The sequence below is a fragment of the Candoia aspera genome, chromosome 1, assembly GCF_035149785.1.
Source record: "Candoia aspera isolate rCanAsp1 chromosome 1, rCanAsp1.hap2, whole genome shotgun sequence".
Lineage (NCBI taxonomy): Eukaryota > Metazoa > Chordata > Lepidosauria > Squamata > Boidae > Candoia > Candoia aspera.
In genome coordinates, this window is record NC_086153.1 from 124,099,483 (window position 1) to 124,126,780 (window position 27,298).

The 27,298-nt window shown below is 37.6% G+C and overlaps 1 protein-coding gene across 1 annotated transcript in view; it reads right to left on the bottom strand.

Moving 5' to 3' along the window:
* Nucleotides 1–27,298, bottom strand: part of ADGRB3 (adhesion G protein-coupled receptor B3) — a 503,112-nt gene that overhangs the window by 319,779 nt on the left and 156,035 nt on the right. The window contains exons 4-7 of the mRNA XM_063313173.1: nucleotides 24,957–25,118; nucleotides 14,342–14,506; nucleotides 10,737–10,901; nucleotides 3,543–3,707 (exon numbers count right to left, since the gene is read on the bottom strand). Of these exons, the coding sequence (XP_063169243.1) occupies nucleotides 3,543–3,707; nucleotides 10,737–10,901; nucleotides 14,342–14,506; nucleotides 24,957–25,118 (657 nt within the window). The remainder of the gene's footprint in view (nucleotides 1–3,542; nucleotides 3,708–10,736; nucleotides 10,902–14,341; nucleotides 14,507–24,956; nucleotides 25,119–27,298) is intronic.

Consider the following 27,298-nt stretch of genomic DNA (forward strand, 5'->3'; position numbering starts at 1 on the left):
AGTGAGCAAGAACTAAAGCATGAGAGATGCTTTGCAGGAACACTGGGTTCCTGGGCATGCAGTATTTCCTGAACTGGACTGAGTCCCAGGACCAGAAAGAAAACTGATCTTAACAGCCAACACATAAACCAGCAAGGAAGCCAATCATCAAAAAAAGGATGAAAAATCCACATCAACCTAGGCTTTGGATGCAGCACCCACACCCCTCAAAATAGCTTTCAAATAATATTTTTTGATGGAACAATATAGGAAAATAATACAGGGTAAAAAATATTTACTCATTTTAATAAATGCACTTATATACAATTAAAATTAATTCAAATTTAGCTTATGTTCTTGCTCAAGCCATTGGGGGTGGGATTCAGGTTCCTTCTCCAATCCAGAAGATGATTGCTCCCAGAAAAAGTATGTGTGCCCCTGTTCTAAAGCTCCAGGCTTAGGGAATACATCTCCCATATAGCATTGCTAACTCTTTGCTCTTTCTGCAAGTTTTCACTTGCTCTTCACAGAATATCCTCCAAGAACTACCATTGACTAAACTATGGAACAGTCTTATCCCATGATAGAAACTTACCTTTTCCCCATGGGGAGTGATCCAAACATGGTCAAATGTTTATTTGTTACATTGGTTTAGATAGCCTTATGGGTATTTGGGTTTGCCAACATTCTCATTCAAGGCCAGCTGTCTCATACTAAGCAATCTCCTATGCCTGGGAAGAACCATGGCAAGCAGATAAGGAACAAGTATTAACTACACGGAACTGGAGCTATTATAAGGGGCACTGACTCTTCTCTGTGTCACAGCTATGTCACAATCAAAAGAGATCTGCTGGAGTGCCTGACTGACAAATCCAAAAAATTTACTTTTTAGGATCCATCCTATTCTGGATATTTTGTAGTATCCACTTACCATTCAAGTGTGCCATTATTTATTACCTAGGCAAGAAAAGGCAATCCAAGGCCTCCCACATGTTTTGGAGTATGATTCTTATAATTCCCAACCAGTAGTCAGGTTAGTTAGAGATTGTAGCCTAAAATATCTGAAGGGCATAGATTGCCTATCTCTGAGTTAGAGATTGATTTGTGAATAGAAGTGGTCTATTCCTAGCCTGGGGGCTGGGAAACACAATGAAGCTGCAGCCTACCCCAGTATTTGTACCTGAGCTAAGGAAAAGGATTCCCAGCATTCTTCAGCATGCTTTCTCCTTGCCACCAACTACTGGCAGTGAGGTAGAGCAAAGAAGAGCAACATAGAAATGAGGAGCGGAGGATGATAGTTCTCTGATACCAATCGAAGTGAATATTTGTAGCTCAGGGTTGAACTGTGGAGTCCTTGGTGCTCTCTGAGCCTTGTTGTTTTCTTGCAGACGTTTCATTGCCAGACTAGACAACATCTTCAGTGTGGAAAGGGGGGAGGTGTTCTGGTCTTTTGGCTTTTTTTTTTTTGAATGGTATGTAAATGTTGTATACTTCTATGTGTCTGCCAAAAGACACATAGCCAAAAGACCAGAACACCTCCTCATCAGCAATCAACACCCAGATATGCAAAGACTAACACTAGGATTAACACCAGATGAACAATCAAACAGCACAATATACCCTAATCAAGGAACTATTAACTCAGCCAATCAACCAAGCAGCAAACAACAGCCCAATCAAGGAACTCTCAAGGAGAGAACAACACCTCGACCAACACAAGCTGGACAAACCACGGCATATAAACAGAGAGCAAGGCCCACTCCCTTTCCGCACTGAAGATGTTGTCTAGTCTGGCAATGAAATATCTGCAAGAAAACAACAAGGCTCAGAGAGCACCAAGGACTCCACAGTTTGCTGATAATTTACTGTAGGGATTGACAACCATTCTTTTGCCATTCCAGGAGCAGCCAGTACTGCATCAGAATGAGTCTACTCCTCTCTTCCATGATGGATCCAGCCAATTTGGGTGGTGATGCTGAGTAAAATGTAGCCATAGACATGCATCTAGAAGCAGGAATAGAGAACAAGGCTCTATGTAGTCCTGGTTCCATGTTTGCCTTGGGAAAAAAAAAAATCATTCCCAGTGAAATTAGCTTAGATATCACAAATGTCTTGAAATTACATACTAAGTCATCCACCCTGGCATCTTCTTTGTTAATTTGCTGTCATATTTGTGTTCTTATAATTGAAGGGGGGGTGGGTTGGCTGTCTATTGTCATGGTAATGAAATATATGTATTTAATGAAGATACTATATATACATAAAAATGAAAGCATAGCATTTAAAATATCAAGCTAAAATACATAACAATTATGTAACTGAACTAATTTGCTATATGTCAAAAACCCCAAGAGGAATAGAAAGATACCATCAATTAATTTTGTCCAATTAATTATTTCAGATGATTGAGTCAACATTTGTCCTTCCTCTGTTTGCCAAGGGAAAAATTCCATAATTACCTTGGAGTACAGAGAACAGACTGTACTCAGGTTAAGTACATTTACACAGTTTATTTCAATCAAAGATATAGACTGCAATCCTACACAAACTTCCCTAAAAGTAAATTGCATTGAATGGCCTTAGTCCTCAGTAGTTACGCATAGGATTCTGATAAGCAGCATGTATTTAAGTTCTATTAAAACAATGAGATTTCAGTGTAATTTGATGAAACAGTTTTACTTTTTATTAGGATTTTCTTCCATAGTTTTCATTATTTAATTTGCAATGAAAAGGATGTGCTACAGAGCATTTGTTTGGTCTGCCAGAAGGTCAAATCTGGATTCCAGCATTAACTAAGAGGAGGATGAGATAGGTGATTGGAAAAATCTGTCTGATTTAGATCCTGAAGAGGTGCTCTCAGTCAGAGTAGCAGAATCCCATATGGCAGTTCCCTACGTTCTCCAAAACCTGTTGTGTGATTGGCTTTCACACTGAAATGTTTCTAATCCCAAGTGAAAGCTCCGAAATGTTTGGACTTTTTGTTGCTTCTACTTAATACTATATAAATTCAAGAGCAAAATTTACCAACAGTCTCTGAGTTCTGTACCTGAAAATACAAATCTGATGGTCAGCATTCAAACTTGGTTGTAAAAATTCACAGTTCTGGGTGCCCAAGGATTTTGCCTTTTGAAAACCAATTATTCGTATCACTGTAATTCCAACTACTTTTAATACTTACATCAAGTATTAAAATGTCATCTGAATCAAACTGAAATAATTTGTGGATTACTAGGATACATTTGGTTAATGAGTAGGAGTAACTTTGAGCATTATTTGGAACCAATTACCAAACTAAATAGTTGCATCATTATCATCAACCCCTACCATGATCCCCACAACCACCACCACCATCTGCCTCTTCAGAAAAATCTGTCCATTTTTCTTCAAAGCAAAATAAATAATGGTCAAGCATTTACCTGATGGCAATTTACAAATATAGTCTGTTAATTGTTTTAGGACTTTGAGATTAACTGTTCTCTCATTCCTAATTTTAAACCCTAGACATGATTGCGTTAAGCCTGAAAGCCATGCTGAACCACATTCTAGACATACCTGCTACTTACCTGGGCATCGCTGTTCACTACACCGTCTAACCTCATCTCCACTTCCTTCACACTGTTGCCCAGTAGTAGCTGCACCTTGGCATATCCTTATTCTCTTCTCCCAGCCACCGTCACATGACTTGGAACACCCACTCCAGTGGCCCCAGTGATTCCATTGACCATTAGCTGAGGAGAAAAATATAATAGTTAGGATACCAAAAGAGTGTCTACCACAAAGAGGCCCATCCAAATGGGTAAAACAGCAATTTAAAAAGGACAGAACAAAGTTAGTTGAGAAAATACTCCAGAATGGGCATAAGCTAGCTAAAGTTAAGCATATATTTCAATTCAGTGGATGAGCAAGAGAGAGCAGTTTGCCTGAATGTAGTAGTTAAATAAACCTGAATTCAGTATATATTGTGTTGTCCATACTGTGTACCATGACTGTAAAAGCAAAGAGAGGTGAGCTACAGTTGAAAACACAAACACAGTAACTGGGAGCACATCCCACTGGATTCAGTAGAACTTACTTCTAAATAGGCATGCATTGGATTGCACTGTAAACATATATTGATGCCACCCTCATTTTCACAGCATGATTGGAAGTATAAATATAATAATATTTTAAATAGCTATCAGTTTTCACTTAAACAGCTATTCTACTGTTGCAGTATAATGCAACAATTTCTTTTCTCTATATTCATCTATATTTCATTAATATCATCAAATCAAATCAAAAAGTCTAGGAAAGAATCTTTAGAATCTAATCATAATAGAGAAAGGATTCTCATTTGCCACTTTTGCTTCAGATCGCAGAACAATCTTCATCATTTTAACCTTTCAAATGTCACCCAAGAAATTCGTCCATTAGAAAAAAATGTTTCAGTAATAAACGTTGTTTAATCCTTGGAAGAATTATGGCTTTCAGGTAAAAAGCTATCTGCGGAATGTATCATATTCTTGGGAAATTTATGCTGGATTTCCCTTTCAGTATCACTAGGAGGCAGCTTTCATACATTTCTACCCTTCCCTTCGTTTCTGAATAGTGCCCATCATAGTTGCCATTAATTGATAAATAAAATAAAAAAATAATAAAATAAAATAAAAATAGTAAATCAGTAGCACATTAAACTCACCAAAAAGCAACTGAAGCAAGACTAAAGGTACTATTTAGCATTTAGGAGTGCAGTCTTTATCCTTGGAAGTTGATGGGGGACAAGTTAAGACGGTGTCATGCTGCCCTCTGCCTGCCATTGCTGGCAGAGAAAAATATTATTTATATGGGGAAGGGGAGGTGCTGCTGCAGTGATTGCCACCATGGTACCCAGATGGAAGGACAGGTATTACCAGCAATTTTTGCCAAGATGTCTTGTTGATGAACAATGGGAAGATTGAAGCAACCCAATTTTTCAGATATGCCTGATTCAGGCATGTCAACCAGCTAAAACCCCACTGTCATCCACTGCTGGCATTATAATAAATGGATCTGTCAGTTGAAGGTTTCAGTCCCTCAGCTTCTCTATGGGTCTCAAATGTGCTCCCTTGCAAAGCTTAATATTACTGAAACCATTCAGAATAAGTTCATTAGAGCCATATTGATGGTACCAAAAAGTATCAAAAATGCCATCCTACAGGCAGAAATAGGTATAATTTCATTGGATGCCAGAGCATGGTTCCTTCTTCTTACCTTCTGGTTAAAGTTAATTCTGTTTCCTATAGGTTTAGCCCCATTAGGATTTAGGGATAATTATAAATTATCATCGCTTAAATCATCGTGGCTAAAATAGGCCTTAGATAAAAATTCAATTGCTGGGCTTCTCTATGGAAAGTCTGTGCTCATTAGGATTTGAGAATGCTAGAACCACCCTTAAACAACGAATCTGGGATATAGATCTCCAAACAAATTTAAGTAAGGTGCTACACCCCAATATTTGTCATTTACTTCCAAAAGGATTCGTTCCAGCTTATTTATCATCCATTACAATTCTGAAATTTCATAAAGCTTTCACCTTAGCCAGGCTGGACGCACTGCCCTTCGGTTATGTCCATGTGGTAACGGCTCAATAGAAACCTCAAGCCATATGTTATTATGCTGTTCTCTATAAAAGGACTCTAGACAGATTCTTATATATCCAATATTGAAGACATTTCCAGGCAGGGAGTGTGATTTCTAGTTTCCAGTTTTGTGTTACCATCTGCACAATACACCACACCATTACACAGGTTTAGAATTTCTTAACATAGTATTTTATATTGATTTATTTTAGTATTTTTATATAATTTTAGATAGTATCATACTAATTGGGTTGGGTTTTTTTTTTATATATATACTGTATATATAAATGTAAGATTGTTACTAAACAAGCAATGCGCAGAAGTGGAAGAAGACAAAAGAATAGGAAGGACAAGAGACCTCTTCCAGAAAATTAGAAACATTGGAGGTAAATTCCAGGCCAAAATGGGTATGATCAAAAACAAAGATGGCAAGGACCTAACAGAAGAAGAAGAGATCAAGAAAAGGTGGCAAGAATATACAGAAGACCTGTATAGAAAGGATAACAATATCGGGGATAGCTTTGATGGTGTGGTCAGTGAGCTAGAGCCAGACATCCTGAAGAGTGAGGTTGAATGGGCCTTAAGAAGCATTGCTAATAACAAGGCAGCAGGAGACGATGGCATCCCAGCTGAACTGTTCAAAATCTTGCAAGATGATGCTGTCAAGGTAATGCATGCTATATGCCAGCAAATTTGGAAAACACAGGAATGGCCATCAGATGGAAAAAATCAACTTATATCCCCATACCAAAAAAGGGAAACACTAAAGAATGTTCAAACTATCAAACAGTGGCACTCATTTCACATGCCAGTAAGGTAATGCTAAAGATCCTGCAAGGTAGACTTCAGCAATTCATGGAGCGAGAATTGCCAGATGTACAAGCTGGGTTTAGAAAAGGCAGAGGAACTAGGGACCAAATTGCCAATATCCGCTGGATAATGGAAAAAGCCAGGGAGTTTCAGAAAAACATCTATTTCTGTTTTATTGACTATTCTAAAGCCTTTGACTGTGTGGACCATAACAAATTGTGGCAAGTTCTTAGCGGTATGGGGATACCCAGTCATCTTGTATGCCTCCTGAAGAATCTGTATTACGACCAAGTAGCAACAGTAAGAACAGACCACGGAACAACAGACTGGTTTAAGATTGGGAAAGGAGTATGGCAGGGCTGTATATTCTCACCCTACCTATTCAACTTGTACGCAGAACACATCATGCGACATGCTAGGCTTGAGGAATCCAAAGCTGGGGTTAAAATCGCTGGAAGAAACATTAACAATCTCAGATATGCAGATGATACCACTTTGATAGTTGAAAGTGAAGAGGAACTGAGGAGCCTTATGATGCAGGTGAAAGAAGAAAGTGCAAAAGCTGGCTTGCAGCTAAACCTCAAAAAAACCAAGATTATGGCAACCAGCTTGATTGATAACTGGCAAATAGAGGGAGAAAATGTAGAAGCAGGGAAAGACTTTGTATTTCTAGGTGCGAAGATTACTGTAGATGCTGACTGCAGTCAGGAAATACAAAGACGCTTAATCCTTGGAAGAAGAGCAATGACAAATCTCGATAAAATAGTTAAGAGCAGAGACATCACACTGACAACAAAGGTCCACATAGTTAAAGCAATGGTGTTCCCCGTAGTAACATATGGCTGTGAGAGCTGGACCATAAGGAAGGCTGAGAGAAGGAAGATAGATGCTTTTGAACTGTGGTGTTGGAGGAAAATTCTGAGAGTGCCTTGGACTGCAAGAAGATCAAACCAGTCCATCCTCCAGGAAATCAAGCCAGACTGCTCACTTGAGGGAATGATATTAAAGGCAAAACTGAAATACTTTGGCCACACAATGAGAAGACAGGACACCCTGGAGAAGGTGCTGATGCTAGGGAGAGTGGAGGGCAAAAGGAAGAGGGGCCGACCAAGGGCAAGGTGGATGGATGATATTCTAGAGGTGACGGACTCGTCCCTGGGGGAGCTGGGGATGTTGACGACCGTCAGGAAGCTCTGGCGTGGGCTGGTCCATGAAGTCACGAAGAGTCGGAAGCAACTGAATGAATAAACAACAAGATTGTTACTATTATATATTTTGAATGTATCTGACCTTAGGGCTATAATAGATTTGTGTGTATGTATGATTTAAATGTAAGTTCTTATCTAGTTCTTAAAAAAAATGCAGATTCTTGCAGAAATGAGATGCATCCATTTCATGAACTTGCATTAACTCATACAGATCCAAATTGACCATCTCTGTCCCTGGTAGAGATAACTAGAAAGCAGGCTTGAAAGGAAGCTGCTATTCTTGCCTTTGCTGCTCTGCCCATCTTTAGTTTTAAGTGTGATCACAACCTGACAAGCTAATAAGAGCTGACTTGAATACATTTCTAACTTAGACTAGAAGATGAAAGAAACAAGCCTGTGAAAGCAATAGTTGTACCCTTCAGGTATCTCCTCTACCCAGTCTTTTGTACTGATCCACCTCCTAGTGCTTGTAAGAAAAAATAATCTCAGACTTGCCAAAAACACATAAATAAGTGAAGACAGTAGAAGAAAAGGAGAGAGCTAGCAAGCTTTCCTCTCCTTTGCTGATTTCATATATTGCATTCCTCAAATCCTTTTCTCTCCTCTCTACATATTATGGAATGATCCAAATGTGTTTAATTCCCTCAGCTCCAAACAGGCTGGTCTTTCTTTACTTCCTTTAATAAACAGACAATCCTAAAATCTAAACAGGAGGATTTACTACAAATAAAAGTATCAGAGTAGCAACTAGTAATATGCTTCCTCTTCTTGCAGGTGAGATTCTGGAAGCCTAGCTTTGTGCTGAGGTTAAATCTGTAGCAAGGAGACTTGGGTGAGGTATATGTACAATTCTGAAAGTGAAAAAAAAAATAAAAGTGAAAAACAACAGAGAAAGTGTTGTTGGTGGGGAAGAGGCAGAGAGAGAGAGAGAGAGAGAGATGGCAAGTTTATTTAATTTATTTTATTTTATTTTTCAAATTTTGCTACCACCCATCTCACCCCAGAAGAGGGGCTCTGGGTGGTAGCTAGTGAAATATAAATGTACTGCTACAAAATGTCTGAAATTAACTATTTTAGACAAGAATTCTTTATCTACTGCACTTGGTATAATCAATGTTTCAGCAAGGGCCTTTTGGAATTGAATGTTTTTCATCTCAACCAAAGAAGAAAATACACAATCAAAAGGGAATTGTATTACCTTAACAGGCATAAGACTTGTTGCAGCTTTAAAACAAAAGATACAGAACTGAAGCTACATGAAGTTGTTCAGAATGCAAATGAGTTAATTAAAAAAGGTAGATTGCATGTAAACTGTATGGAGGATATGAAGTGTTTGAGGCAATTGAGTTAAAACAACAACAACAACTAAGGGGGGAATATATTGTATACAGGAAACAAAATAAACAGAGAAATCTTAACTATCCCAGTTGCTAGAATTAGCAGAAGAAAATTTATTTAGAAAATATTGGAAATATTCAGTAAAATGCAAGTGTTGAACTTCTTAAATCACAGTAATTTTCAAAATAGATTTAACATATCCTTGGCTTATTATGCAACAACTCTTTAAAAGAACAATTAAAACGTGCCAGTCTGCAGGATTAATAGACATTCCCTACCCTATCCTATATTCATGAGGCCTTCCAGAAAAGGCCTTTAGAGTTTCTGAAGTTTGAAATAGTGAGCCATTCCTTCAGTAATATACTGTAATTAAAAGGTGATCCCTGTTTCCTTTAACAAGTTAAAGTTGCTGGCAGGAACTTCAGCCACATTCCTTCTGGGATAGTTATGACTGAATGGGGAAAACAATGGTTGCCTAAACGTACCTTTTGTTTCCTCATACTCTGATTAAAAAAAGAAGCCTGTCCCATAGGTATATAAGTGTAGCCTTCAGTTACCCAGGGAGCAGTAACAGAATTACTTCCTAAATGTTCTCTTAAAGAAGACTCTTTATCGCACACAGAAGATGTTGATTTTGATGCTGCTATAAGCAGCATTAAACTGTAAAGAAACAACAACAAAAAGGATGCAGCTTATGGGAAAAGGGAAAGAGTGAAATCTCTCTTAAGTTCAACCTGATTTCTGGTGACAACAAGGAGATATCCATGTTGTTTCCCTGGGAACAATATGTAGGTGGTTTGCCACTGTATTCCTCTTGGATTTTTTTCAAATTCTCACCCTCGGCTACAGTCCTAGAGATTTTTTCTGGTGGTCTTCCATTCACAACCTAATCAAGTCAGACTCTGCTGAGCTTTCTTCACAGTCAGCCAAGGCCAGCTGGTTACTGCTCCCTGCTATAAATTTGTCATAATAAGCCACTTAGGGTTTTAGAGGTCAAGAAGGCCAGAGTTTTGCAAGTGTGCCCAGAAGAAGACCAACAACCAGTACAACTACTTTAACTTTGATGATAGGTGTTTTGAGCACTTGGCCCCAGTAAGCAATGTTATTGTATATTTGGCACCAGTGGAGTCTGCTGAATAGTTTTCAGTGTATTTCAGCTGTCCTTTGGAGGTTGAGTTCCAACTCTTAGCAGGGTCAGCCAGCATAATCAGTGCTTGGGAGTGGTACATTAGTCATCCCTGGATTGCATCTTTACCCTTTCATTAGAGTAATCAATACAAGGTATTATCTGAACATGGATAACTGTACCAGGATATCTGTGTCCACAAGGTTTTGCAGCGGATGCATAGTTGATATCAGAAGATGGAATCTAATCAAAATGAAGCATTTCATTCTGATGGGTCTTGTTGAAACATTCTTAAATTCAGTCCCCATAACTCACTGCTCCCCCTTCCATTTTTTTAACACTGCTCTTTATGTTTATTATTTCTCCCCCAAAGGTACTCTAAACTGAATACAAATGAGCAGAAGAAGAAAAAAAACATATGTATTAAACATGAAGCAGCTATTTAAGCCAAGGATGGTAAGAATGGCATATTAGACTATTGGAGCAGAAGACCTGAGTTCAAATGCCTAGATTACAGCTTAGAAATTGCTGGAAAGCACACTGGATAGTCTTGGACCCAACAATATTTCTCACACTATATGACATCACAGACTGTTAAGATTAATACCCAGTCTTTCCACAAACTGAAGTCTTTTTCCATGCAACCCCATAAGAAGAGACTGAGAGAATGTAACTTACCTGTACATTCAGCATTGTAACATTCCCTGCTTTCTGCCCATGGACCTCTGCACTCAGAGCCTCCATGAGCTGCTGCTGTGCACTGTCGACTTCTCTGCTGCGTGCCATTGGAGCAGGTCACTGAGCACTGGCTCCAAGTGCTCCACTCTTGCCACTGTCCATCAACTATTGCAACAGACACAAAATAGAAAGGAAATCCATTTGCCTTATTGGCCCCAGAGAGTTTCTCCTCTTTGTGTAACTTGCTAATTTTATGTTTACATTTGCAATTGAGAACAACAGGACTTTTTGTACTGTAAGTTTAATGTTTATTTTGTATTTATTGGTGAAAATGATATCCTTGTTCTAGATAATTTAACTCCTAAGCCTGGAAGGGATACTTGCACATGCATGCAAACACTGAACATTTGCTAGCCTCTACTTCCCTTCAGATGCTACCTTTGGTGCCTGGTAGGTGTGCGACTCCTCTTATCCATTTCTTGTCAGAAATGATGGCCAAGTACCTCTTCAGAGAGATGTGCTATGTTTTAGATTTAATTCAGAAGAGATGCTTTAGAATGCCCAGGAATGTGAACACAGCACCTGAGACATATTAAAGAAACTGTATCTGTCTTCATAGGCAGGTGCTTTGTTCATGCTCTCTCTTGTTCTGAAGCATCTCTTCTGAATCCAGTCTGAAGCACTGCACAGCACTACTGCCTTGCATTTCTACTTTGCCATTCAACAACTGCATTCTGATTCACAAGTAGATGGGATGCTCTGGTGAAGCAGTTCTGTAGCATGCTATGCTACCCCACACCAATGAACGAGCCAGCAGAGGCATCATGAGTAACATTTTGAATATGAAAAACAAGTGACTGCATGCTCCCCAGATCCCTATAAGAAAAGCAGAAGTGCCTCTATCACAAGGCACTATACATCTATCTACGCATAGGGTGGTATTGTCTCACACCAAAGACATGGGCAAGTTGCCAAAATAAATTTACTTATGGATTTATTTTATGTCACTTGATATTAGCCCAACAGATGCATGTAACCTAAGGAGTTCCTCTGAGCAGTTCTAGAGCCTTTTAAAAAGTTTTGTTCTAAACAAGGTATATATGAAGCATGTCATTGATCACTGTTCCCTGCTGGTCAAAAATAAGGTAAGATCCTGTTTCAGGTGCAATAAGGCAAAACATGATCAGAGGGCATGAAGGTGTATTCTTACTATGCTTGCAAGATATACTTATGCCATTTTCATTAAGAAATATGACATGGGAACAAGATAAAATGTATTTACTCAATGATATAAAATAGTTGCATTTTATCTAAATACTAAGCTCCTTCTTCATTTATTTTAATAATAAAGGAGACACAAGTGGTTGGACATAAGAACTCTGGATAAGTGGAAAGGCTCAGGCAGTTTATACAGAATTATTCTGAAAAGAAAACTATGAGAAACACAGATCAAATAATTGTATGATACATCCCAATCTCCTGTTCTCATTCTTGAAATTGTATTTTCATTTTAAAACAACAGAAAACAATAGTGACTATGTAAATGCAGACTTCTATTTTAAAAAATCCCCCAAATAACCAACAGTCCATAGACAATTATGGAGGCCTAAATACTACCTTCATTGACAAGAAAACTGAAGAAATCTGTCCAGATGGATGTATCTATTAAGTCTATTTTGCAGCTTTATACAAATGTGACATCTTATAGAAATCAAATGTCATTTATTTCTAGTTCAATGCCACTGCAGAACGATATTACAAAAAAGGTGACAGGCTAAATAATGCACTCAGAACATAATATTATTTATGAGATATGATTATGCATTGAGAAATTGGCTGAAATGAATGGGTCACTCAACATTTTTGTTACTGTAGGCCTTGGATTACATTGTTCTCTTTACACTTGATTTGTGTCTCCTTATACTGTGTCAGTTAAATGGTTATGGTGGTATTCTATCACATAATAGTTTTTAAGCTACAGGGATTGTTGCTGCCATATTTAATAGTTTTAACTACTTAAACTACATAATTTCAAGAGCACTCTTAGCAATATCTCCTTTACGTTGTTTTGTTCTGTTGTCCTTCGGGGAAAATCACTGGGGTAGTAAAACTTAAGATGAGATTTTCGCCTTAATAGCCCATACCAGAAGCAGTGCATGCTGTGATGCACATATGGATATAACTAACCATCTTACTCATCAGTACATCAGTACTCAGAGTTGTCATAGATTTTCCTTAAATAATCACTTAGTTTGAATCACTTTGGAAGTGTAGCTGCTTCCATTCCAGTAATATGCCTCGGATTCAAACATACTGAATACTGCAACTAGATAATATTTAATATAAATGGGTCAACATACAGATTGTTGATAATATCTGATATAAATAGACTAATAGAGTTTTAAAATAATCTTAGTATTAAAAGTATCTCTGGACAATACACTGGGTAGTATGAAAAAAAAAGATGTTCCTTATCTGATCATTTCTAAAGTGGTCATTATTGTTAATAGAATCAACTTCATCTACTTAACCTTATTTTCTGCCCCACAAGCACCCACAAGATCACAACTAATACACAGGACATGCAGGGAGCTGTGTTCTGTATGTTACATCCCATGCCATTCTAGAATTTCTCCTGATTTTTAGGATTAGCTTATAGGATATAAGAGGCTGCAGCAAGAAAGAGGGGAAGCTATATTGCAACAGCATAACTCTGGATCCCAGATCATCAGACAACAGTCAGTTTCCATGCATATTTTACTGCTTAATCTAATTGTCAAGATCCAAAAGGTACTTCGTGCAAAACTATAGACATTTCTGACTTTGATGGGATTTTTTTGGTCTTTGAGTAGAATTCTGTCATATGTCATTTTATAAATTGCTTAAGAATGTTCCTACCATTCTACCAACTGACAGTTCTCCCCATGCATACATTGACTGTATTCACAATATATGGTTAGCTGAACCATGGTTAGTTGAATGCACCCAAGTGACTGGGTTTGCCTAAGATATTGAACAACAAACTAGTTATTCACATTTTAGTCTGATCAGCAAGTCTCTCTATTCAGGGAAGCAAAGGAGTCAGTGGAAGTCCTGAAAAGAACAGCCTTTCTGGCAGTAGAGTCTTTTTATACAGGGAATCATTACTGGATTAGGAAGCCATTCTTGTTCTGAGTTTTCATTTTTTATTCATATACCATGCATCCTTTAGTCTTTTCGAAGTACATTTAATGCACAGCTATCTTCCTTTCACAAATATGGATTTGTATTTATTGGGGACAAGGGATCTGGTAGAGCTGATAAAAGTCTGACATTTGTGTCCTTGGAGACTCAATTTGAGCGCTCGCTGTGCCTTCCCAAGGATTGCCAAGCATGTGATTTTAAGGTCTAAGAAGCACAAATGGTTTTCAGGACAAAGATAAGGTTGCTTGCCCACCTCTAACCATCCTTATTAATTTTCCGGTTTACTCCAGTAATGAATCCTTCATGCAGTTTTTAGGCTCAAAGTGCACAAAACGACAAAAGGAGCCACAGAAGAAGTAGGCTAAGAAAAGAGAAAGAAACAAACCTTATAAGCAATAAACAGTTATTCTATGCATGCTCACCAGGGCAGAGGGCAATATTGCAAGGCTTATGCTGTGTTTCAGGTCCATCACATGATCTTCCCCCATATTGAGGAGGTATACATGACCTTGTTCTAGTTCTTTGGCCTCGACCACATGTGAATGAGCACAAACTCCAAGGTGACCATTCCTCCCAAACTCCATGTACTGTAATAAAGCAAAGAGGCTTTAAAAAGAAAAGAACACAAATAACAAAATGAATTCAAAACAAACATAGGGAAATGGAAGGGCTTGGCCAACTTCAAAGAGAGAAAGAAAGAATAGCAATTCCATCATATACAAATGCCAGTTAATGCGTCTTATAGAGCACTGCGGTACTGGATAGAAGAAAGCTATCTCAAACACCGATCATTAACCCAACTTATCACTGCAGATTTAATGTTATCTAAAATAAATCAAATTAAACACACTGTGGCACTTATAGGCATGTAAATATGGACAGAATCATAGCCTCTGAACCAAGTTCAGAGAGCTATGAGAATTCTAAAGAACCAACAACTTGTTCATGACTGCCATTAATTTTATTAAATTCCAATGAAGAGAGCAGATCTACATGCCCAAAGCTACTGTAGAAACATAATGGGCTATTCCTATAGAAATGAATGTATCAACATTAACATTAGATAGCTTCAAGGATGAATGTTTCACCTTATGCCTGAAATAGATTAATAACATATAACTGTTACTGATAAATAGGAATAAATACATAGTAATAGTCATATAAAAGTGCTCTTAAAACAAACACCTGGTAACACAAATGTAGCCTTAATAGTCCTACTATATTATGTGACTGTAGTGACATAAAGTATATTTAGTAGCAATATGTTGAACAGTACAGCATACTGATTATCATCAGGTGGATGGATGAGCTTGAAATTCACCCCATCAGGTGTTCCTTCAGTTTAATAGACACATGCACTAATTTATCTTTGATTGGTTATGCAAACTTGGAGGGAATGATTAAATATTTATTAATGTATGTCATTTTTCAAAACTGGCTTTTCCCAGGGCAAAATGAAATGCTTCAAGAAAGCATATGACAATGAAATTCATATTTGTGTGTGTGTGTAAAAATTCAAAGCATGACAATGGCATGCTATAACAGAGTCCTAAACAGGTTTCACTTTATTGCACTTTATGATAAAGTTTCATCTACTTATCAAGTTTACATAAATTATTTTCTTATTTCCAACTTCAACATTAAATTTCATTTGCATGTATTTGCTTGCTCTCATATACAAATGGCATATTTATTAATTGATTGCTGATATTTCTATGCTGCTCCAAATGGCTCTGAGAATTTGTTATGAAAGAGATTAACAGCCAAAAGAAGTCACTGGTAAGTCCAATTATAATGGGACAAATGATTCAGGTCTTAGCAAGAGATAGATCTATACCTGGCTTGTATTCTTTCAAATTGCAAGGAAAAGCTCATGAGTGAATGGTTATTTATATTTATATTCATGCAAAACATATTCCTCCTGGGAAAGAAAAGTGCTGTTAAGAGCTGTATCCTATTTTTCTCTTCAACTTACTAGTTTTTTAAATGCAGGTGTTTTGGTCAATAGGCAGAAGTGTCCTATTTTGTAAATCTTCATCTGCACATTATACTCTCCAGACAGATCTTTGTGCCTCTACATTTTATAAGTCTGAGAATGCAGGGCTTCCATCCTTTACATTATGCTCAATATCTGCATTAAATGTTGGTGGGCTCTGATGTACCTTCTGATCTTTGGAGCAATTAGCTCCACCAGCTAGAGATTGTAAGAATTGAAATCTAAAACATCTGGAATACACCAGATTTCTTGCTACTTGCCTAGACAAATTATTATCAAGAAACAACTGGTAAACATCTCTGAAGGTCTTCTCTTCCTCCTGTTTCTTCCCAGTTTCCTTCCTTTAAACCATACTATTATCATGTGTATGTGCCTTCAAGTCAGTTGTTGACTTTCGTTGACTGCCTGGACAAGTCACTGCAGTTTTCTTGGCAAGATTTCAGAAGTGGTTTGCTGTTGTCTGCTTCCTAGGGCTGAGACAGAGAGACTGGTCCAAGGTCATCCAGCTGGCTTTGTGCCTAAAGCAGGACTAGAACTTCTGGTCTCCCACTTTCTAGCCTGGTGCCTTAACCACTATACCAAACTGGCTCTCTATACTATTTAACATAGTGCTATACTATATTAAATATATTTATATTATACTATAAATATAATTTAAATTATACTATACTATAATACTATACTATCATACTCTGCTAAAAAGATGAACACAACAGGAACAAAAGACAAAGGTATGCATACAATATTGTCAGATATCTGTTTTATGTTATGTATCCTTTTAATTTATATTTTTAATAAAATATAAATGAAACAGAATACTTTGAGTTCTATTTGGAGCCAATCAAGCGAAGCAGGACAAATGTGCTTGAGGCTAACTGTTCAAACTTAAACAGAAGTGTTTGCTAATGCAGTTTGGAGTAGAACAGCAAGATCTTGCTTCCTAGCCTTGGACCTGCCAGACAGTCTTTGTGTATTTGAAACAAAGTGTAATTGCTAGGTTTCCAGATAAAGTTCACGACACCCACAGCTGGTCAATAGTAGCATCAGTCGGAAAGTATATGTGTTGGGCACAAACCATCATAATGTTAGCAGTTACTGGATTTGTTTTCCCCCTCAGTAAATGGAGTTGAGTTCCCTACAGCCATAAAATGCTGCAGATTTTAGCATTTTATTACCGTTTTCTCTAAAATGTACCTTGAAAAAATGGTGTTCATGTCACTTAACATATGAAAATGAGCACAGAATGTAAAGCACTACCCTATAGTATCCTTCCATGGACATGTTTTTCACTTCCGGGTTCAGATGTCTCAATAATGTCTTCAGGCAAAAAATCTCTCTTCTTTTAACCCAGTACATTTATTCTGCCCATACCTGGTTTAACTGGCTCTGGGGAAGAGACAGAATTTATTGTTGATCTATTAAGTTCAATAAAGACAATGAGGTTTGAACACCAATGAAGCTGCTTTGCCATAGGTGTACTAGTCAGATGAAGGTAAGATACTTTTGTTGACGAGAAAAACTGAAAATGTTGATCAGACTAGCAGAAAGTCCTTCTAACAAGAAGCTCATTGAAATGTACTACTTATATTTTCTTTCAAAGGCATGATTATAATATTTGGCTTTCAAGGAATGATTTAGATCCTCAGTAGATGAAATAATGAACTCCATAATTATCTCTCCAGCCATGTGAAATCCTTCAGTCTCTATAAAATATGTTGGTATTTATTTTAAGTATTCAGTTCTAAGAACTATTGCACCAGCTCTGCCAAGGATTCCATCTTCCTGAATGAAAAGCAGCAATATAGTTTTTTTTTAATTTATAGCAGCTATATAAGTTAGTCTAACTCAATTCTGAAATCAGACAGGAGGTATCCAACTGCAACAAGGCACAGAAATTCTTTAGCAAAATGGAACTCTAATTTCAAGCAAAGAAAGCACAAAGTTTCTGCTTCACAATGGGGGAAGGAAATACAAAGTTCATATCCCTCTTCTGATTGGATTATCTTAAGCATTTTAGCAATAATTGAAACATTAAGACTGGGGTAAAAGTATCTGATAAGATTAAAAAGTGGATAGGGACTAAAAAATGGAGAGAAAGAAAGAATATGGGATACTCCCCACTCCCATAATTCCTGAATTATTGTGATGCTTTTAAATGATATTGTGAAATACCTGTTTATCCCAGAGCCACAGGGAGTCAGGCAAAATAATAATAATAATAATAATAATAATAATAATAATAATAATAATAATAATAATAATCCATCTCTCTCCATATCCCTATCTATATCCTGATATATATCCCCAGATAATATCAGCAGGGAAATTGAAAATGGAAATGCTTAGGAATTGGTGGTGGTTGTTTTTATGGTTGCTAAATTTATGGTGGCTGCTGCTGTCCATCAAATGCCTGATCCAATGGTATTTGGCACATGACACTTGAAATAAACCCAAGTGTATTATTATCCACTCTAATAATTGTCTCATGAAGGCTCATTGCTTGCTTAGATAATTTGGTCCATTTTAACTGATTTTCATTTCAGTTTGCAAATTTATGTTCAGCTACATGGAGTTTTTCCTAAATGGAGAGAAACCATTTAGAGATCAGCAGACAAATTTAAGAGCATGCAAGCTCTCTTTCCAACCCCTTGTCATCTGTTGCATGTATGAAGTTCCTACATCTAAGTAACTCTAATCAATATTTCAATTTAATCTGGATTGGAGGTCAACATTATAAAGCAAGTCTGGATTTTTATTACATGCCTAGGTAAAGGTAAAGGTTTCCCTTGACGTAAAGTCCAGTCGAGTCCGACTCTAGGGGGCGGTGCTCATCTCCGTTTCTAAGCCTTGGAGCCGGCGTTGTCCATAGGACACTTCCGGGTCATGTGGCCAGCATGACGACTCGGAACGCCGTTACCTTCCTGCCAAAGCGGTACCTATTGATCTACTCACATTTGCATGTTTTCGAACTGCTAGGTGAGCAGGAGCTGGGACGAGCAACGGGAGCTCACCCCGCCGCGCGGTTTCGAACCGCCGACCTTCCAATCGACAGCTCAGCGGTTTAACCCGCAGCGCCACCGCATCCCCCATTACATGCCTACCAACTCTTTAATTAACATTATCCATGATTAAGTTTGGTGTGTCATAAACCATGGTTAACTGAGAGGGTGAAATTTGCCCTTGAACAGGCACTAGATCAAAGAACATATTTCCAAGGTTGACACTCCATTTTTCAACCAGAGTTAGTGGTAATTAGGTGCAATTCACTTACTTGAACATATACACCAGTCCTATTTCTCACGTGCAATTTTTTCCTTTCTCCTAAGCATCAGGGGAACCGAACAGAAAGAGCAGATGAAAATTGGTTTCCCTTAGATTTCTTCCCCAGTAAACAATGCCAGCATGCAGGGCTATAGGCATTTTTTTAAATAATAAATTTATGTTACTCACTCCTATATCAGGATGCATCTTGCAAGTAAGTTTCACTTAATTCAATCATACTTACTTTAGTGTTGACATGGATAGGATTGCACTAGAGATATACAAAGCAGCTCATACCCCAAACAGCTCAAGCTTGGAGTAAGTAGATTTTAGTTTGAGCCCAAAAGATGCCTTGGTTTGCTTGGAGCACAAAACAAAATACAAGTGTTTCAACTGTACCATGCTGTTTCAAGTGAAGTCACTGGAAGTTGTCTTGCCTGCAGTGGTCTATTGGAGAGTTAGCTTTTGAACTGTTCTTCTTGGGCCTGGACTGATCATCCCACTCTTGCAATTGGCTTAAGATGGGTGGAGTGAGTTGGGGGTGAAGCTTTGCAGGAAAGCAGCAGGCATCCTAAGGAATGCATAGCACATTGCTTTCTGGACCTTCCTATTTCTTTTCTTGTAATCCCTTGCCTGCCTAACTAAAAGGTAAATGACTGCTTCTGGGGTGGGGGGAGAGAGTAGATTCCTATATGGAAGTTGGATGTCTTATGCATGAGTGTGTGTGCGGCCTTAAAAGTAAAAACAGGTGGAACATAATTGGAAAAAAATACTAAGACAGCATTGGTTTGATTAGCCTGCTGGGGTTCAGAGTATGGGTAGTGTGCATGTACTCTATGCATGTTCTTGGCTCTTTGTTGATTTTGAGCTTTCGGATGCCTTTATCAGTGCAGTGAATCTGCATCTTCAAAGGCACTCTTCATCTTCAAATAAGAGATGAAGAACAACTTCTCAAAACTCCATAATGGGACAAAAGAGTATGTACAGAGTGCGTGGTATCTTTTTCCTGCCAGTGTCTGCTATGCTGATGGCTTGCTTTGATTTGGTAGGTTGCTTGAACACTGGCTGTTTTGGAGTTTCTGATTCTGAGCATTTGAAAAAGCAAAAAGGGTAATTCTAATGGTTGACTTGCTGAGTTTTTAGTATCCATCATTGCATTGTGCAGTCTCTTCTGCCCTTTTATTTGTAGAGACTTCAGGATTTTAAAATGCAAAGGAGTCTATGTTGATTGGGCTGCTAAACTAGTGTGGGGCATGTGTGCATACTCTATTCATGCTCTTGTGAATGATTTTCCAAAGGCATGGCTGAGCTTGTTGCTTTGACCCCTTTAAGGACCCCTTCTGTCCCTTTAGCACTTCAAGTGTAAAAAGAAGAGTCATCTTGCCACCAAGGTTTGTGCATGACTCATGGTTACTCTTTGATTCTCTTTGATTCCTGATTACTGAGAGTGTAAATGTAATTTGCAATTATGAAGTAAAAGTTGGCAGTCAGGCAAGAAGGGATTTTTTTATGCTTTACAGGATGGGCTACTCTCTTGAGCAGCAGCCATTCCTTCCTTCCATTATACTTGGCAGAAGCATATACAGCGGAAGAAACAATCCATTATACAGCGGAAGAAACAACATTCTCAGGAAACTAACGAGCTCTACTTGGGGTGCCAAACCAAGGGTCCTTAAAACAACAGCACTCGCCCTTTGCTACTCGGCAGGCAAATATGCCTGCCCACTTTGGTGTAAATCAGCACATGCTGGGAAAGTAGACATTGCTTTGAATGAAACTAGCAGAAGTATTACCGGATGTCTGAAACCTACCTCTCTAGATAAGATCTACCACCTAGCCGGCATTGCCCCACCTGCTGTCTGTAGAGAAGCAGCAGCATATAGAGAGAGGCTTAAATCATCAACATCCAAACAACACCCTCTTTATGGCCTACAACCAGCTCCTCAGAGACTAAAATCCAGGAAAAGTTTCCTTAGGTGGATGGAAGATTTCAATGAATTTAAAAGAGTGGACCTATGGAAAGCTGCAAAGAACCAACACAGGATGGAACCAGCAGAGGAGCTGGCACCTGGGTTTGGTGAAAGTTGGGAAGTATGGAAATTGCTGAACAGACTGTGCACGGGCATAACAAGATCCAGAGATACTCTGAGCAAATGGGGCTATCTGGTGGCCTCTGCCCTTTGTGACTGTGGAGACATGCAGACAACAACACATATGTACACTTGTCCTCTGTGCCCTGATCAATGCACATTTGAGGACCTCATGACAGCATGACAGAACACAATTAATATTGCCAGTTTCTTGGCAAGATCTGTGTAACTTTTATATATTTTAACTTTTATATCTTATATTTTAAATTCTATGTTTTATAGTATGCCTTATTTTAATTGTGATGCTTCTGACATGAATAAATAAAACTTGGCAGAAACTGAAATTCTATTTTCTTTTGTTTGGTACACAGCCAGTTCCAGGCTTCCCAAAAGAAAATCTGCAGGTAAATCTTTAAATACTAGAATTAAATGAAAAACTCTGTGTTCTTGATTATCTGCAAGGTTAGGCTTAGGCATACTTGTATTACCAAAAAAAAAAGAGCTTACTTTAAAACATTTTAAAACGACACTGGTTGGCTTTTTAAAAAAAATTCTGCCTGAATGTCCTTCTGCCTTAGAGGAGGCAACTGGCTGTAAAGGTTTGTGTGAGAATTGAAGCTCTCTGTATTCCTGAAAAAAAAAAGTTCAAGAGAGAGAAAACCAGTAATATCTCTTCACCATTTTTTCCCTGTTGGCATACTCCCTAGGCAAAAGAAGAAAGGCCATTTTTACTTGAATTCAGGGAAGGCAGTATGGGAGAAGGGTGAAGTGATGCTTCTCTAATGGGACTTCTTAAAAGTATTTTTTTTTTTCTGCCAATTTTTCTGCAAACTAGCTTGCTGGTAGATCTTGTGATTCTGAGGTAAAAGGGGATTAGGAGGCTTTTTCCATTGTTTTAGTGGCCAAAACATTCAAAATATTTTGAGTTTTATTTTGAAGAAACACAGAACACTTAAACTAGTTTATGTTTCATTCCATTGAAATGCAGAAAACTCAAAATGTGTGGATGGAGCATATATCCCAAATAAGTTGGGATAGTTTGTTTTGAACCCTAACCAATATGACTTTGTGTTGGTTCTGAAAGATCCTTTAAAGGGAATTGAAATATGAATGGGTAAATTAAAGAATTTGATGCGTTAGCAGGTTTCAAGATTAATAAACAAAAGACAAAGATCTTAACACAAATAAGAAAATAGAAGATCAAACAGAATTGATGAATGAAACAGGTTTTAAGATTGAGAAGAAAGTAAAATATCCGGGTATCACTATGACAAATATGAATTGCATGTTATTTCAAAATAACCATGTTAAGACATGGAATGAAGCTAAAAGAGATATGTTAAGATGGGAGAAACTACAACTGTCATTGCTGGGGAGAATTTCTGTGATAAAAATGAACATTTTGCCTAGAATGATGTTTTTGTTTCAGAACATCATTCTAGGCAACTGAGGTACCTGTTTTGACAACTGAGGTACCATTTAAGCAGTGGCAGAAGGATATATCTAAATTTGTGAGCAGGGGAAAAACATGAGTTAAATAAAAGGTGTTACAAGATGCAAAGGAAAGAGGAGGATTGGGTTTACCTGATTTGAAATTGTATTTTTCAGCTTGCTGTTTGGATGAAAGAGAGGATGTTGCTGAGAAATAGAAGGCATTTGGAGATAGAAGGACATGACCTGAGATTTGGACGGCATGGATTTTACTTTATTGGCACAATAAAGTCAAGGTTAATGTGGATTTTAAAAATTATTATGTTAGATGTGCCATATTGAGAATAAGGAATAGATACAAATCCAGTTGTGCCTGAAAACACCTCTGTGACTCTCAGCACAAGAAGCATTTTATACATGAGAAATAATAGGCAAACACGTATGGCTAACTTATTGTGTGATATTAGAATTTTGTCAAGGAGAATATAAAATAAAATCAAGAGAAGAACTGGTGCCAAAGGGATATAGTTGTCAATGGTTGTCTTATTTACAATTATTAGGAAGACTTGAAGTAGATAAAAGAATTAATGGTTTGGGACTGAAATTTATACTATGTTATAAACTTAAAGAGGGTTTTTACAAAATTATGTATTGTTGGTTTATGTCAACAGAGAAATTGTCTAGAATGTGTAAAGGCACTTCAAATTTAGGTTGGAAATGTGAACAAGAAGGGACATTTTATTATGTTTGGTGGATGTGTAAAAAAGCTAGAAAATTCTGGATTCAAATACTGATTCAGAAGATTTTAAAAATTAATATACAATTGAGAGCAGAAGTCTTCCTCTTGGGACTGATAGACAAACAGTTGGAAGGAAGCTCATGGAACTTTGTTTTTGTACATGATAACTGCAGCAAGATTATTGTATGCATGGAAATGTTTGGCACTATCCACAATGGAGGAATGGTTGGTGAAGATGATGGAACTTGCTGAGATGGGTAAATTGACTTCTTTGATCAGAGAAAAGACATATGTCCATTTATTGCTGACTGGAAACTCCTTATGGATTTTTTGCGGGAAACAGAAACAAAAATGAACTTATGCTTTATGATTTTGATGATTAGACAGGATAGATTATAGAAAGAAGAGAATTATGTTGTAACCATAGTGTAAGAAGTAAATTTATTATTGTACTTATAACTGCTGTAAAGAAGATTGGAAGCTACTTCTCTGTACCTTTTTTCTTTCTTTTCTATTTTTCTTTTACCTTTTTTTCTTCCTTGCACTTTTAGCTTTCTCTTTGATTTCTTTCTTATTCTTTTCCGTTTCTTACTTTTTCTTACTTTATATTAGTTTGTATTGGTTTGTATTTTTCTTTTTAAATTTTTTAAATAAAATTATGAATATAAAATAAATAATTTAGAGTGAACAGTGCTATGGAAATTCGGTATCCCTCTTTCTTATATCACCTAGATTACCTACAGTTGCTTTAGACATTGTGTATTCACCTTTCTTTCTCTTAACTAAACACTAACTTATTCATGGGGTGAGGGGACAGGTCTCAGAAGCCCAGTAACAATTTGCTTGTGGTTAAGGAGAGTGGGGACAAGCACCCTAGCCCTGTCACCAGAATCCCTTTCAAATGAAAAGCACAGTTGTCTCTCACGGGGAACTTTTAACTCCTCACAATTTAGGGGAGTTAGGGGAGATTCTCTCTTGAATGGAGAACTTCCAGAAATGCTCTGCATAAGGAAGGTAGTGTGAGAGGACAGAGCCAGAAGGCTAGTCCCTTTTTAGATTTATCGAAGGCCAGAAGAGGGCTTCAGTTGCACAAGCATCATCTCATTACTAAAGAGGCTGTCTTCATTCATCTTTAACTACTCTGAAATTATGACTATTTTGAGTTACCACAATAAAGAACAACCAAATGGCCTCTGTTAATTTAAATCGTTTCAGCTTCAGATGAACTTTGTAATCATGTAAACCAATTAGAGAGTAAAACATGTTTAATTATTTTCATAATAGTCAAGCCATTGTCCAAAGTAAGTACTATAAGAATGCTTTAAAATGTTGGAATGCAAAATATCCTCAAATAATCCACTGATATTTCCAAAAGAAAGTAATTTGAACCAATGACCAATAATTTAAATATCTAATTAAAGTTCCTGTCACTAGCCACATATAAAGAGTAGGGTTTCAAGTGCTTAGCATTCAACAGTACAAAAATATCCACAAATTCATTTATTGGCTGCTAACACTACCTGGACAGAGGGCAGTGTTATTGCAAACCCTTGATTCTCTTAAAGGGCCGCTGCAGTACGTCCCGTAAGGTGATACACAAGTTCTGGTTCGCACCTGCGACCCTTGACCACAAGTAACTGAACATGTACTCCAGTGGGCCCACTCTTCAGCACCAGATTCACCTGTATTCAAGACAATAAACAAACATGAATACAATCATGAGTATTGAGCCAGAGCTGTACTTAAAAAAAAAAAGCATGCAAGGAATAGCTAAGAAACAATTTTTTAAAAAAAGGATAACATATTTTAAAATAAAAGCTCATTGAACTTAAGCATTTTTGGAAAAAATATGCAGTGAATTAGAAAGTATATTTCCAAAGTAAAAGAAAAATCAGATAACAAGTGGCATTAAGAAACAAGTAAACCTAATCTTGTACTTTAATTTATTTTTATAACTCTTTTAGTGTTTGCTAAATTATAACGGAATTAAATGAAAGCAGAATCTTAGAGTTCTTCACCTCTTTGTCATCAAAGAAATGAAGTGAGGTCATTTCTCCAAAAGTTTCTTGGGATGGGGAAGCATAACTTTTATTGCCCATTGTGAGCAGTAGCAACAAAATTTGTGTTAGTTTCTTGGGATGAGGAAGCATAATCCCCCCCCCCCCATTATGAATGATTTTAGGAAAATGGTGACTGGCCACCATTTTGTATCATCCAATTGCTAAAGACTTAGCAGCATTCTGACAGGGTGAGGCACATCTTGGAGAATATTCCAAGAAAAGTCTGCAAAGCTTTTTTTCCCCTATGGGAGAGTGAGAAATAAGAAAAATCTTTTTTTTTTTCATTAAAAACTTGAGAAATGTTGGCTTATGAAATGTGTGTTAGCCATGTACAAGCATACACTTATTAGATACAAAAGAATGACTATCTGAATTATAACTGATACACCAGTGTGAAGGTGGAGTGTTAGCAGAAAAAGACTTTTTAAAGTTAAAGTACGTTATATGTGTTTTACTTTCAGACAGTTACTTTTTTCCATTAAAAAGTCCCTACTCCAATTATTTTAATGCTGAATGATAATGCTTATTTTGAATGATAATAGCAAGAAAAGGCTAAGATGGCGTATTGGCTAAGAGTGTGCAGTGCTTCAGATTCAATTCTGAAAAGGTCCTTTTGTGCATAAGGCTGGAAGACGGAAATGTAGTGCCTACCGCAGCAGTTACATCATTTCTTGGGATCATATGGTAGCTGTGAGACCCCAGGGAAAGATGTGGCTACTTTAAAGTATAGTAGGCAGATGCTATATTTGTGCTCCCACATGCTCCAAAGCACCTTCTTTGAACAGATTCTGAAGTCCTACACATCCATAATACTGCGGTTTCTCCAAAAGGAGCACCATCCAGAGTAGAATTCCATCACTTTTGAAGCCCCTGATGTGCCCAGGTGATGTCATGAGTAAGGATGGCGAGCAGGGGGCTCCCATCCAGACTGTCAAGCGCATGCGTAGCACTGAGGAATTGGTCAGCCATTCAAAGAGACACAGATCGGGACCGCCTTAACCTTTGGGGTTTATATGTCTGGGTTTTCCCACGCTTCTTCAGTTTGTTAGGATTCCTGTTAAGTACTAGCAATAAACATTAGAGACCAGTTCCTTGTCTCAGCGTGTTTCCTGGCTGTTAGGACAGGTGAGCAGACAATTGAAACAGTTTATTCTGCAGGTGTAGGGAGGTCCTAGCTTTGAGTTCACTGAGTATAAGGCTACTCTATATGTCTGAAAGAGTCTGTCCTAGACCTTTAGCTATGCTTACTCTGGAGGTGCCAGAATTGTCAGTGGGAAGGCTTTTGGGACAGAAAAATCTCTCATACTGAAAACATCCATGAAGTAATTCTTGAATACATCTTCTGCCCTCACCAGCGTGAGCCAGTAATCCTGGCAATGAGGGAACACATCTACTATACCAGCCAGTTGTGCTGGCTGGGGAATTCTGGGACCTGAAGTCCACCTATCTTAAAGTTGCCATAGTTGAGAAATGCTGTATTATACTGTTTTTCTCTTGCTGTCCTTTCCTCTGCTATGCTTCTGAATCCTACCCTCTTTTAAATAAGTACAAACCACTCTTCTCCTATGCACTAAGACAGGACCATGTAACAATTTTTAGACCAAGGGCTGAGCTCAGTATTTGAATGGTGCGTAATGAGCCACATTCCAAAATGTGAGTGGGCCATGACAAAGAAATAGATATATCCAGAACAAAGCTTCATATGATTAAATATAAATCTAATTTAAATTAAACATAGTCAGTATGATAACATTCCACATACTGAACAATGTCTTCCTTTGTCACCTTAAAAATAAATTCAG